Genomic DNA, 13,884 nt, shown 5'->3' with positions numbered 1-13,884 from the left:
ATTAAAGACAAAAAGCAGAGCAGGGGAAAGCAGTTGCAGCAGGTCTGCTTCACAGCACGACACAGAGCTACCATTTATTAAAATACTTTCCTTTTTAGACCACTGGCTTTTTATATCACAGAACGCAAGGCTCACCTACAATGAATTCCATTTTGGTGACATTTTTCATTACAGTTCCACCCTCTCCTTCTCCTGCCACAAGGATTACTGATGCCAGAACAGCCTGTGCTGGTACCTCACACTAATCACAAGCACACTGAATCAGCCTTGTACCTAAAGGCAGCAACACACCACTGCCATGAGCAGCAGATCCTTCCACAGGGCACCCTGCCTCAACCAGATGCACCAACAGTCCTCAGAAACCCCCAGAAAAACCAGGTCTTCCTCCAACAAGAGCAAATACCACCAGTTTACCCTCCCACAAAAAGGGGCCTCACTTCTTTCAGCACCAGCACACACACAAGCACTCCTGTTAACTGGGATAACCCTCCTGAGACTCTGGACTTTTCAATTCACACACCATGTTCCTCCCTGTTCCCTCAAAACCACTACAGCCAAAAGAGCAGCAAAAGCTGCTCACTTACAAACTGAGGAAAACTATAAGGAAAAAACTGCAGAGAGAGGTGTCTCCTCTTGGTGGCAATCACAAACAGCCCTCAAGGCCCAGCACAGCAGTGGACTGGTTTCCTACAGGACTGCAGCCCTTTGGCTCTGACACATCCAAACAGCTGTCCCAGGTGAAGCCTTTAATCTCATTAAAGTCACCATGCTCTGCTGTTGGTTAGTTAGCCCCTGAGATGGTACACATAGCATCAAAGACCTGCCTACACCATGGGTTTATTTAGAGCACAACAATGCTCTCCATGTTCTCTTTTCCTCCTACTTCCCAACATCCAACTGGCTTTTTTGACTACTGTCAAGCTCCAAGCTGACTTCCCCTAAAACCTAATCCAATTCCAAGATCTTCCTCAGACTTGGTTTTATTTGGAAGAGAGTCACAGCTTAAGGCCAGATCTAAACACAAAAGACAAATACCAGCAATCTTGGAGAATGTGAATGTATCTCACATTACCTCTTGGGTAATCTGAGATACATACACATACACAGGACAAATACCTGTTTTCCCAACTGACACACAGCAGCCTTGGCAAAAAAAAAAAAAAAAATCTTCTGTAGCTGTGAAAAGCACAGGAGATAGTGAGCCCACCTACAGTCTGCCAACTTGACCTTCTCAGAGCTTGAAAAGCAAGTGGGAGGGAAGCATGCTTTTGTCTTGTTATTAAATCTTAAAATAGCAATGTGTAGGAGAATCCTACCCTCCTGCCCTGTGCACTAGGCTGAGGGGGAAAGGGAGGAAGAGGTGGAGGGAGGGTTAGAGTCAAGTTGAACTTACTGCAGAACAGGCTCTGAGCTGACCAGAGATGCCAGGAGACAAAGGACAACTGTCTAGAATCTCTTTTCTAACTCTGTGGTGTCTGCCATTGTATGCACAGCCTAGTTACAGTTCACTGAATTAACATTAAAAAATGAACTGATCTCCATAACGAAAAAACCTCTTCGTGGCCCCAGAGTGCAACAACAAGAAAGGGCACAGCAGCTTGGGGAGGTAAAAAAACCACTCAAATCCCTTTTTGCCTGGTTGAATTGCAGTTTGGAGCCCCCAAATCAGCAGTTATTTTCAGCTGATCATCTGGAGGACGCCGAGCAGCAGGGTCAGCAGGGCTGTGAGCAGGAAGGCAGCACAGAGCCCCCAGAGAGGCAGGCAGGCACTGCACATCTGCATCATCAGCACAGCTCTATTTATAACCCAGACATGGAGCCTGCAATGAAAGGCTGGGGCTGCAGCTGCCAGCCCCCAACAACACGCTGTCTGATTTAATTAAAGAGATGGCAACGTGCACACACACACACACATAGATGCATACATGTCCTTTTCCCAGGAGAGTGACCAACAATCAGCCCAGTGTTTCAAGAACAATGTTTTGGCCAAGGCTCCTGTGCAGAGAGCTGGCAAATGTGTCCTCACACAACCTCCCCACTTCCTCACTCTGTGCCCCAATGTCACTGAGGGGCAGGGTAGCTCAGGCAACCACTTGCCCTTGTGTGATTGATTTGTTTATGGCCCTGGACAGGAAAACAAAGTCAATGTAGTATTTATCCACATGAACAAAATAAATTAACTTAATTAGCAAAGAAGCTATTTGGGAGTCACATGCATTTTCTGCATCAGGACAGCTTGCTGTGCTACCAGACTCTGTCTGGTAGGTTGTTCCTTCTGGGATTTTTTAAAGATTTACATGCAGTTTGTGGGGCACTGGGATTCAGGTTTCTGAGAAATTTTTTGAGACCTTGCAGACATTTAGAAGTGAAAACTGCTTTCAGGTACAAAGCTCTATCTCACAGTGAGCAGTCAAAAAGAGCATTTTCTTCTTGTGGGACTGGAAATCAAAGGGCTCTATCATGCCCTCCCTTTTCCCCCCTCTCACTTTCCATACTCCCTGTGAGTTAAGATGCTCCTGCCTGGGAATCCTCAGGCCACAGACCCCACAACAGCAAAGGGCAGAAGATTTGCTGCAGTCTAGCTGCTGGGAGTGAAGCACTGCTGGCACACAAGGAGAACCTGCTGACAAAGTACTGCGTTACCAACAGCAGCTGCCCACTTGCAAACTGAGGAAAACTATGAGGAAAAACTGCAGAGAGAGGTGCCTTCTCTTGTTGGCAACCACAGGGAACAGCCCTCAAGGCCCAGCACAGCAGTGGATTGGTTTCCTACAGGACGGCAGCCCTTTGACACATCCAAACAGCTGTTCCAGGTGAAGCCTTTAATCTCATTGCAGTAACCATGCTCTGCTGTTGGTTAGTTAGCTGTTGGCTGGTGGTGAGGCAAAAGCAGGCACAGAGCAAGCCCAGAGATCAGGGTAAATCCCTGGCCCTGCTGTGCTCTCAGCCCTGGCAGTCTCTGGCTGCACCAGGATATCCCACACACTGCCTGAAGCTAGTCCCCCACCTGGGGACCACTAAGCACATCCATGCAGAAGCCCAAACGAAAACAAACCTCTCCTAAGAGCCTTCAGAGGAACACAGGAAGCAATGTTTGCATTGTAGCTCCCTGAGCTTCCTCCTCCTGGCTTTTCCACTAACAGCCACTGCAAATACAGTCCCCAGTGTCTTGGCTCACAACATAAAGCAGCACTCATTCCAAACACAACAAACCTGTTCTGGAGGAAATGATGCTTCTGGAGTCCAAGTCAAGCTTCTGTACCAGGGTATCAGGGTCAATTTTCAGCCCAGAAAATACACCAGGAGATGAGAAGTCCCAGTCCTAATGCAAAAGAAACATAAAGCAGGAATCAGTACACTACCAGGCAACACTTGTTTGAAAAAGTTGAAAAATCAAACCTAGCACCATCCAGATAGGAACAGTGGTAGTGAGCAGGTGTCTGTCTTGAGCACACAAGGGCACAAAGGCACCCTACAGTCCCCCCTGCGTACCCCCAGCTCTTCCACACAGAAGAAAGCTTCAGAAAACCTCATTTTGGACCATCTTGCTCCTAAAATATTTCTGCCTCAAGTCAACCTCATCTCACTCCAGTGCATTCACTTCCATGAGGAACAGCATCCTTAGGAAAAGACAGGTTTATTACAGGTACTGAACAATAAAGATAAGCAACAAATGAGAGGATTAGGGGATTAAAGCCTAGATCAATGGACATTAGGCAGATCCAGTAACTACTAGCAACTCACCAAATCTTCAGCATCATGCTTTAGGCATGCAACGCCTCCCTAAGATCTGCGGTAGCTACTCTGTTTGGATTAGAGTTCATTACTTTAGCCAACACTATCTACCATCACCAACACATAACTTGAACATCAACCCAGCTGTATTCAGCACAGGCAATTCCTCCCTCCTCACAAGCAAAGCTCAGGCACATAAAAGACATTTACTGGTGCTGTGTCCTTGCTGTGAGGGGGCGGCACCTGAACTGTGTATTCAAAACACAGCTGGAGAAAACAAGAATATCACAAACAATTCAGTATAAACAGCTCTATCTATGCTAAACTAAAATGGAAGGCACGCACTGCAAGACTCCCCTTCTCTCCCAATACTTGTTGATAACAATTCCCACTGCTCCATGCATGGCAAGGCAGCCCAGGCATCCAGGAGCAGCAGTGCTGGGACACCCGCATCACTGTGGGGACATTATAATGCTGCTGCTCCGGACCAGTGGCACTGTAGGCTGGCACTGCCATGGTGCCCTGTGCTGGGGCAGCCCTTGGCTCCGTCACCTCCCCGCCGTGCCTTGCCACATGCTGCGAGGCTGAGGGCAGCGTGGGGAACAGCGGCTGCCCAGCAGCACCGGGGCTGCCACAGGGCTCCCTTCCACTGCCCAGCAGCACCAGGGCTGCCACAGGGCTCCCTTCCACCGCCCAGCAGCACCGGGGCTGCCACAGGGCTCCCTTCCACTGCCCAGCAGCACCAGGGCTGCCACAGGGCTCTCTTCCACTGCCCAGCAGCACCAGGGCTTCAACAGGGCCTCCTTCCACTGCCCAGCAGCACCGGGGCTTCAACAGGGCCTCCTTCCACTGCCCAGCAGCACCAGGGCTGCCACAGGGCTCCCTTCCACTGCCCAGCAGCACCAGGGCTGCCACAGGGCTCCCTTCCACTGCCCAGCAGCACCAGGGCTGCCACAGGGCTCCCTTCCACTGCCCAGCAGCACCAGGGCTGCCACAGGGCTCCCTTCCACTGCCCAGCAGCACCAGGGCTTCAACAGGGCTCCCTTCCACTGCCCAGCAGCACCAGGGCTGCCACAGGGCTCCCTTCCACTGCCCAGCAGCACCAGGGCTGCCACAGGGCTCCCTTCCACTGCCCAGCAGCACCGGGGCTTCCATGGCCCACAGGGACCCGGCCTGCGCCATCCCCACAGCCGCCGCATGCCCACGGCGGGCACGGAGCTACCGACGGACACCCCCACAGCCAGGCCAGACCCACAGCAGCCCCAGTGGGGTTTCGGCCGTGCGGGGACCGGCCCTTTACGCAGGGGGAAGGCGGAGGAGTCACTGCGAAGCAGCCCCCGCCCGCTGCCGCCCCGCGTGTCCCCGCCCCCGGTACCTTCCCGGCCGCCGCGCTCCATCCGCCCGCGGCAGGGCCGAGCCCGGGCCCGGGGAGCGGCGGCGGCGGCGGCGGGTCCCGGGCGGGCCGGGGGGCGGCGCGGTGCAGCCGCGGGCGCTTGGCTTTGCCCACCATGGCGGCGCGGGACGGAAAGGGCCGGGCCGGGCGGGACCTTCCGGCTGCGCCCTCACGGCGCCCGGCGCCCCGGGAAAGTCGCCTTCCTCCCCTGCACGGGCGGAGCTCCGGAGCCGCCGCCTCAGCTGCCCGGGCCGGCCCCACAGCCACGGCTGTGCACTCCGGGTCGTAAGGGTGGCAGCTCCTGTGGCAGCCTGCGGATAATCGCCTTTTAGTCAGTTGCCTCTTGTCAATTGCCGTCCTCTGGTCAGTCGCCCTCTGGTCAATTGCAGCCTGCCCAGGTGGTTCCCGTGAGCAGCCTGAGGGTGTTCAGCGGGCTCAGGTTAAACCCAGACACTCTGCAACGCAGCTTTATACGCCTCTCTAAGAGCTGAGAGCTCTTGGTAGTGTTGGGTATTATACAACTAAACTCATTTTATTTTGTTCATCTGTTGTCATTATATTGCAAGAGTTCTGTTGTCGTTACATTGCAAGGGTTCCATATCGCTAGAGTTTCGTACGTCCCTGATGTTTCTTGTAGACACCTCCTCTAGGCACTGACTCATCCTCTCAGTAGCAAACCAACTCCAGTTCACCCTCAACCAAGCAATCCACTCTTTTATAACACTATTCTTATTGGCTACAGCTGTGGCCTGTTAAAGTCAGGCCTGCTCCTAAACTTTAACAAACCCAGCTGCAACTCTTTAGGGAATAAGATTACTTGCTATACTACCTTCATTTACCTATATTCTATTCCCCTACATTGATCAATTACTTGTAAGCAGCGCCCACTTTTAAAGTTTCTTCACAGGCTCTTTCTTAATGTTACTTCAATCATTAACTCACTGAAACCTTTAGTTCTTTAATCCGGACAAGCGTCAATAAGCAGAGCCAAAGTGAGCTGAAGATTGGACATCTGGGATCTTAAATTTATGGCCCTTCAAGAACATTAGTAACCAGAAGATACCAGAGGACATAGAAGCCTGGAAAGTTGGAGAGTCCCTGTCCGAGAAACAGATGGAGGACTAAAGAATGTGACCAAATCAGCATGAAGGGCAGGAAACCACTAAGCAATACAGGACAGAATACTAATTAATGAAGATTATGTAATTTACATCAATTTCTATAATGTATTTATATATAGATAAATAATATTATAGATAATGTATTTGTATACACATATCTGTATATGTATGTAATGTATAAATAAGTGAAAAAAGTTTTGTACTGGGGTAAGTGTGAAATGTTTTTAGCCCCACACATCTCCTCCTGGCGAGGAATAAAGCCTTACTCACTAACACTAAAAAGGCAGTTTTACAGTGAGTCTTATTTATCTCAACAATTTTGGAGGTTTCTTGGTAACAGTAGCACCAGCTAGCGACCAGACTGCTGCAGTAGGACAAAAAACAACTCTAAAACTTCCTGCCAGGTATTATTTCTACAGTTGAAACAGTAGAAAACACCCAGCAAGCCCCTAGGGAGGGCCAACACCTGTCAGACTGCACTCATGGGCCCAGGTGGACACCACAACAAAGGAACCCAAGCCTCAGCTGCATGTTTCCACACACAGGAGGGGGTGAAATGCAAAGCTGCTTCTCCTTGCTGCAAGATGAATAAAAAGGCTCCAAGCCTGGAGCCACAGCGTATTTGATCTTAACAAGCCCTGACAAGTGCTCCCTGGTTAATGCATTTTCGTTTTCCACATCCTCTGCCCTCCCCATTTCCCCCCAGGCTGTGTTTCCCAGGGCCTGATACTGGGACACAGAAGTGCACAGCTGTAAGTGCACTCATTCCTTGTGGGTGCCAAGGAAATGCAGGGAGAGGCCTCTGGGAAGGTACTTGGAAAGATCATAAGACCATGGAATATGCTGAGCTGGAAGGAACACATCAGCATCATTGAGTCCAACTCCTGGCCTTGCACAGACACCCCAACAATCTCACCCTGTGACTCAGAGTGGTGTCCAGTTCTCCTGGAGCTCTGGCAGCCTTGGGACTGTCCAGTGCCCCACCACCCTCTGGGAGAAGAACCTTGGAAGATCCAACCTAAATCTCGCCTGACAGAGGTCCCTGTCATTTCCTCAAGTCCTGTCACTGGTCACGAGAGAGAAGAGGTCAGTGTCAGGCCCTCTGCTTCCCCTTGAGAGGATGTTGAAGACACGGAATCAGCACATCAGCATCATTGAGTGCAACTCCTGGCCTTGCACAGACACCCCAACAATCTCACCCTGTGACTCAGAGCGGTGTCCAGCTCTCCTGGAGCTCTGGCAGCCTTGGGACTGTGACCATTCCCTGGGGAGCCTGTCCAGTGCCCCACCACCCTCTGGGAGGAGAACCTTGGAAGATCCAACCTAAATCTCACCTGACAGAGGTCCCTGCCATTTCCTCAAGTCCTGTCACTGGTCACGAGAGGGAAGAGGTCAGTGTCAGGCCCTCTGCTTCCCCTTGAGAGGATGTTGAAGACACGGAATCACGTAATGGTGTGGGTTGAAAGGAAACTTAAAGATTGTCTGGTCCCACTCCCCTGCCTCTAGATCAGGTTGCTCCAAGCCTAGTCCAGCCTGATGTGGAACACTTCCAGAGATGGGGAATCCACAAGATTTAATGCTCATCAGGGATAGAAAGATTTAATGTCCATGGGGAATAGAAAATAACAACAGGAAAACTTCCCTTGCCCTGCTCTAGGCTGGGTGAGCATCTTTTAGGCCCAAAATGACAACTCTGATCATCAAAATCCATGACTTTGGGGGAAAACCACTGTGACAGTGCTCAGGTGGATGCCCAGCTCCCCACACGAGCTGCTCAGGTGCATCCTGTATAAACCACAGCAGTCCTGCCGTTAGTGGTGGGGGAAACACAATCCACACCAGTAAAAATAAAAAGATGAACCAATAAAAATGAAGGCAGTTAAAATAGGAAAGGGAATGTTTAGCAAATTAAAATGCTTACAAAACAGGCTGGGGAGCATATGTGCTGTGCCCAAGCATATCCCCAAAGGTTGCCCACCCCCTTTACCTGCAGCACTGGAGGCCAAAGCTGCAGCAGAGCCTGAGGAGCAGCTGGAAGGGACTGGGATATGCCAGCAAGCTTCAGCGTTGGCTGCAAGGAGCCGTGGAACACCCTCTCAGCTCCCATTATTCTGTCTCTGAGGGCCCACAGCTCTCCTATCCCCTTCCTGCAACCTTGAGTGAGTTGAAGCAAAGTGCTTGGACAAACCCCGTGAAACAAGTGAGGAGAAAAGACCCGCACATTCAGGGCCTCATGCAACACAAAAGGAAAATTTCAGCAGCTCATCTCAGCCAACCACACTTCCTTCCCGCAGATCTGCAACCCCCATCAGTGGCAGGAAGCTCCACCAACCTTCCCAGCTTCATCTACCGCAGCTCACGCACTCCAGGCCTGGGGAGTGCTCTGCAGCATCCAGCCTCAGCCCTCCAGGCTGGGTGAGCATCCCAGCTCCAGCTGGCTCGCTCTCAGGGTCCGTCCCCACCATATTCTGCATCAGACACTCCCAGGCTCCTGTCCCACTGCCAGGACTGCTGTGATGCTTTCCTGCTGCACCTGGCTGTGATGAAAGCAAGCCAGGACTGTGATGGCTTCTTTAATAAAAGCACCAATCCACAGAGCATCCATCCAGGCTGGGAAATTTTCTGCTGGCACTGCAATCTCTCTTCTTGCTGCAAAAATAAACCCATAACTGTAACACAGCAGCAGGTGAGCAGCATCAGGGTTTTATAATGCCTCAGGTTGCCCTTACCATGGCAGAGAATTGGAACAACATGGCCTGTCATGTCCTTTCCAACACAAACTCTTCTGGGATTCCATGATAATGCAAAATGGTGATTCAACATCAGCTTGCTTGGAAGGAGAACCTACAAAACTATTAATAAAGACTCACATTAATTAGTTTTTAAAAAACTCTACAATCCTGTATGCTTTCTAAATTACTTCCTTTTTTTTTTTTTACCGTCGTGCTTTGAAGAGGTTAAGAGAAAAATGCCAGGAGCTGGTTCCTCTCTGCTCAGGGAAATGCTGCTGCTGGGAGGAGTTATTAAAACTGGCACAAAAACTCTAAAAGGCTGCTTAAAAAAAATTCCCCACACAGCCCTGATCTTTTGTCAGAGGACGGCGCCTGCATCCTCCTGTCATGTAAGGGGGCCTCACAAACATTTCAGAGCCCAACCCACAGTCTGAGAGGAGCTCCCCATCTTCGCCACACCCAAGGGCTGCCAGTAGCTCCCACATGAAGTGGCTGCCCCCACTCCCAGCTCCGTTTGCCCCCTGAGGTCAGCGCTGGTTCCCAGCAGGGCTGTGAAAGGTGAAAAGTTCTCGTGAGGTTTTGGGTGGGTGCCTCTCCTACATGCTGCAAGCCCTGCGCGTCCCAGGCAGACCAGTCCCAGTCCCACAGGGCAGGCTGCTGTGGGTTTGGCCAGGTTGACTGGGGCTGGCTGGGGTGTTCGGGAAACACCCCCTCCCACAGGCACCACTCTTGACTTCCTCTTCCCCTTGCTACTGCAAGGCAGAAGTAGGAAGGAAAGATTGGCGTATGTCACAGAGCTCCTGATGCCCAGCTACGTTTCCCAGCCGAAATTGAGAAGCTGAGACCATCCTCATCCCAGCCCAAGAACGGAACAGAGACGAGGGCTGGAGGCCAGGCAAGTACAGCATCTCAATTTTTATGCTTCTGTTCCTCCTCTCTTGGGGGGAGGCAGGTAGGCAACAAAGGGGGTTTGTAGTTCTGGTGTTTCAATGGCATATTTTTATTATTCCTGATCTAACCTTCAGCCACTTGAGTTCAGGGAGCTTCTGGGAGCTTGGCATGGCTGGGACAGGCAGTGGGACCCTCGCTCTTCTCCTCCATCTCTGTGTGCTCTGCGGGCATGTGAGCCTGGGCAGGCCTGTGAGCCTGGGGAGGGCAGGTCCTTCCCAGCACCTCAGAGGCTCCTGGATGCAGATGGAATGCAGGGCCCATGCCAGGTGTCAGGGAAGGCGGCCTGCTCCCTGGTTTTGATGCTTTTCCCAGTGTCACAGCAACAATTCCCAGGCTCCTGGCAGGTGAGGAGCAAAGAGGGGACCACATGTGTTAACATCATATCCTGTGGCCAGCACGGGTGCTGCAACAAGCTGTAGGAAATCTCTAAATGGTGCATTTTGCTGTCCTAGCTGTCACATCCTGCTTCGCAGCGGTTTCGCGCTTTCTGCTGCCGCTGCTGCTGTGTGATTTCAGCAGGCTGGAGGCTGTGGTGTCCCCAGGGCAGGCAGCCCCTTCCCACCCGAGCAGGACCCCGACCCTGACAGACCCAGCAGCACAAATCCCCTCCTTGCCTTCCTGCCAGGGCTGGGCAAGGCTCCCAGGGGCACCCAGGGACCTTGGTGCTCAGAGCCAAGGGATGCCACAGACCAGGCAGGGAATTGGTGCTCATGGGAGAGAGCTCACCCCACAGATCTGTCCTCTGCAGGCACTGGAGGCTGCTGGAAGGAAATACATATCAAATATATTCATATTTCCTATAACAGGACAAGGGAATAGATATAGATATACACAGATATAGATATAGATAGATAGATAGATAGATAGATAGATATAGATACAGATATAGATATATCTACTTTTATCTACTTTTTATTTATTAAATTATATTTATTCTTTACCTATTTAAAATAAGTTTTTATATATTTTTTTATATTTTCCCTGAAATTTACCCATACAAAATATGTATAAAAAGACATATATACACACACTGAGTGTGATATTCAGCATGGACTGGGAAGGACCTCTCTGTGACCACCTGGGTGGGATCTATCTGCATCACACAACTGAGAAAGAGAAAAATCAGCCTCAGACAAGTGACATCCACTCTCCCATCCTCACCACATCCCACTCTGCTCATTTCCCTTCTGTGCTTGGGGTCTGGAGCTGCCCAGGGGTGGGAAGGAGCAGCTCTGCTGGGTGCAATCAATACCTGGCATCTGTGTCACAGCATGATGGTGACCAGGGATGCTTGGCAGTGTGGAGGAAGCACCCATGGGCTCTGGCACTAGTGGAACTTCCCTATTACAGGTGGATGGTGCAAACACCCCCTAGGATACTGGGCATGAGTGCATATCCTCCCTTTTTGTGGGAAAACAGATGCTTAGCAAAGCCCTGATGGGAACTTGTGGCTAACAGACTTCAAGACTCATCTCTGCTGCTGAGCACTTGTTTTATTTATGACAACAGGATCACTGCTGGCATCAACACTTCCCCTTCAGCCTTATTTATAACTCCCAGCTTGCTCCTCTGTGCAGCACAGCAGCCAGCTCCATCCCAACACAGCAGCAGCCCCCAGCACGTCCTGAGTGCCAGAGTGCCCCAGCTCTGCACCCTGCCCACGGGCAGGGCAGCAAGGACAGCACCCAGCATTTAACCTATGCACCTTCCCTGAGGCCACCCTAACATCTTCTGGCACACAGAGCCCTGGGGGGCATCTTGCCCTAAGGCAGAAGGTGGAATATCCTGGTGGCTTCTGCAGAAGGCTCTTGCTGAGGAACAGGCTTGATCCCGAGCCACCCTAGGCATGTGGTGAGGAGATCAGAGCTCAGGGCCAAGAAGGACCCTGCTCCTGAGGTGCAGCTTTGTCCAGTGATGCCACCATGCAGCTGTGGCCAGGAAGCAGAGCCTGGTGGCAATGTGTCCTGCCCTTAGCTGGGTTGCTCCATCTTGGTGCCCCACTCCCCAACACGGGATGAAAGTGGTTGTGAAGTTCTGCAGTTCTGCTCCTTCACACCAGGGCTGGAGGATGGGCTGTGTGCACCTCTCTGCTTTCCTGAATTTGTGGGAAAGAAGGAGAAAAAAGGAACTTCACAGGCAGAGCACATACAGGAGACGAGGGGCTGGTGGCGACTGCGAGTCTGGGATGAGCTGAAGGGATCATCAAGGGGGTTGGAGGAAATGCTGCTGAGGCCCATGTCAGCACCCTGCTCGTGTAGAGTCAGGCTGAAAACCTGCTTTGGCCTCCTCTGAAGGCTGTAAGGAGGCAGACAAAGGCAGAAGCCCCATTTGTTCTCTTGCAAAGCCCTGTGCTCGCCTGCCCACACACCACAGAGTAATTTCCCTCCGTGGCAGAAGAGAAGAACTGTTGAACTTCCTGTTGTTGCCCTCTCCAAGTGTAAGGATATGCTTCACACTCTTGTGACAAAAGCAAGAAGCCACTGTGGGGGTGAAAAAGGCATCCAAATGCAGCTCACAACATGAACCCTACTTCACAACACTTTATAGCAGCTAGCACTGGGGGTGTGTTGAGAGTATTTCTGGAGCTTGGGAGCTTTTTTTAACCCAGTTTTAGGGTTGCTCTATTTTACAAGATGAGCCTGTGAGCAGGAAACTCTAACCTCCAGCAAGAATGAGGAGCTCACAGAGCTCTATCCCATCACCACTGCACCCTTTGGCATGGCAGCAGGAATTGAATGCTTGGAAACACTGGGCAGGTGGAAAAGCAGGAGCTCATTGAGTCCATGGGTTTGCTCCTCTCAGCATGTGAGGGAACTTCTGGTTTGTAGCAGAATCGGAGCCTAATTAGGCACATTTGGGGTGTCAGTCACTGAGTTCTACAGGAAACAAAGGCAGGACCCACTTTTCTTTCCTGCAAGCTCAAACTCTGCAGGCAAGATCTGGAGGTGACAGGAGTGTGTTGGGCCAGCTAAGCACGGGGCATGCGTGACACACAGACAGGGACATGGCAGCCGTGACAATAAATTATGCCCTTAAAATCTTACCCTGGGGGACTGTGGTGGTGGAGAGCAACTTGCAGAGCTCTTTGTCCAGAAGGGCTCTGGCCACCCACCACAGGATGGTCTTGTGCAGATGTGGCACAGTGAACTCCCAGGCCACGTCACCCTCAGGGTTTGGCTGGGTGACCTCAGCAGTGCCTCTTGTTGGCTGTGGAGCTCTGCCAGGGACTGGATCCAGGGCAGGGTGGGCTTCCAGATGGCCCCAGCCGTAATCAGTGATGGCCACCACCCTTAGGGTCCTGCCAGATCTCAAAATCTATAGCACAGCTGGGCACCAAACCTCACTGTGCAAACATCACCCTCTGACCTACCTAGACTTTCTCTCTGCCCTTGGGAGGAGACCAGACATCCTTTCAAGGCTGACCAGTGTCATCCTCAGCTGGGGTGGTGTCCTGGAGAGGCTGATGAGCTAAGACAGCACACCCTGATGCCTCAGAAGGGGATCTGAGCAGCCCTCATGTACAACCTGCCTCAGTGTGTTCTGACGGTTTCTCTTGTGTTCTCATTTCCACATCTCTCTGATCTGTTTATTTGGTGAGCTGACAGGAAGGGGCGATGGCAGGAGCCAAGGAGTGGTTCTTGTCTTACTCAGGGCAGCTATCAGAGCTATTTTGAAACTGATGACCTGGTTTCCAGACACTGTGTCTAGTATTGCTATAAAACACAATGTCTGTTGTTCCTTTTACTTTTTTATTCCTTTTTCTTCTTTTAACAAATTCCTCTTTTCTGACTTCCCCATGTTCCATGTTGCAAGGCCATTGCACGGTCAGGGTTTGCTCTGCTGGGGAGAGGTGTGACACGTGACAGTGTTAATGAATGTGATCTCAACACAGGTTACCCAGAGAGAAACTGTGTCTGCCCCATCCCTGGGGCACATCCCAGGTGGTCTCAAG

General features: G+C 51.3%; 1 protein-coding gene across 1 annotated transcript in view; it reads right to left on the bottom strand.

Annotated features, from left to right (window-relative positions):
* The window catches only part of SLX9 (SLX9 ribosome biogenesis factor), a 39,996-nt gene extending 34,751 nt beyond the window's left edge, over positions 1-5,245 (bottom strand). Inside the window, exons 1-2 of the mRNA XM_058027966.1 lie at positions 5,111-5,245; positions 3,214-3,322 (exon numbers count right to left, since the gene is read on the bottom strand). Of these exons, the coding sequence (XP_057883949.1) occupies positions 3,214-3,322; positions 5,111-5,245 (244 nt within the window). The remainder of the gene's footprint in view (positions 1-3,213; positions 3,323-5,110) is intronic.
* Between the last annotated feature and the right edge of the window lie 8,639 nt (positions 5,246-13,884).

This window comes from Melospiza georgiana, chromosome 7 (genome assembly GCF_028018845.1).
Source record: "Melospiza georgiana isolate bMelGeo1 chromosome 7, bMelGeo1.pri, whole genome shotgun sequence".
In the NCBI taxonomy this organism is placed as follows: Eukaryota; Metazoa; Chordata; class Aves; order Passeriformes; family Passerellidae; genus Melospiza; species Melospiza georgiana.
The sequence above is the reverse complement of the archived record's forward strand: the minus strand, read 5'-3'. Positions and strand labels throughout refer to the sequence as shown.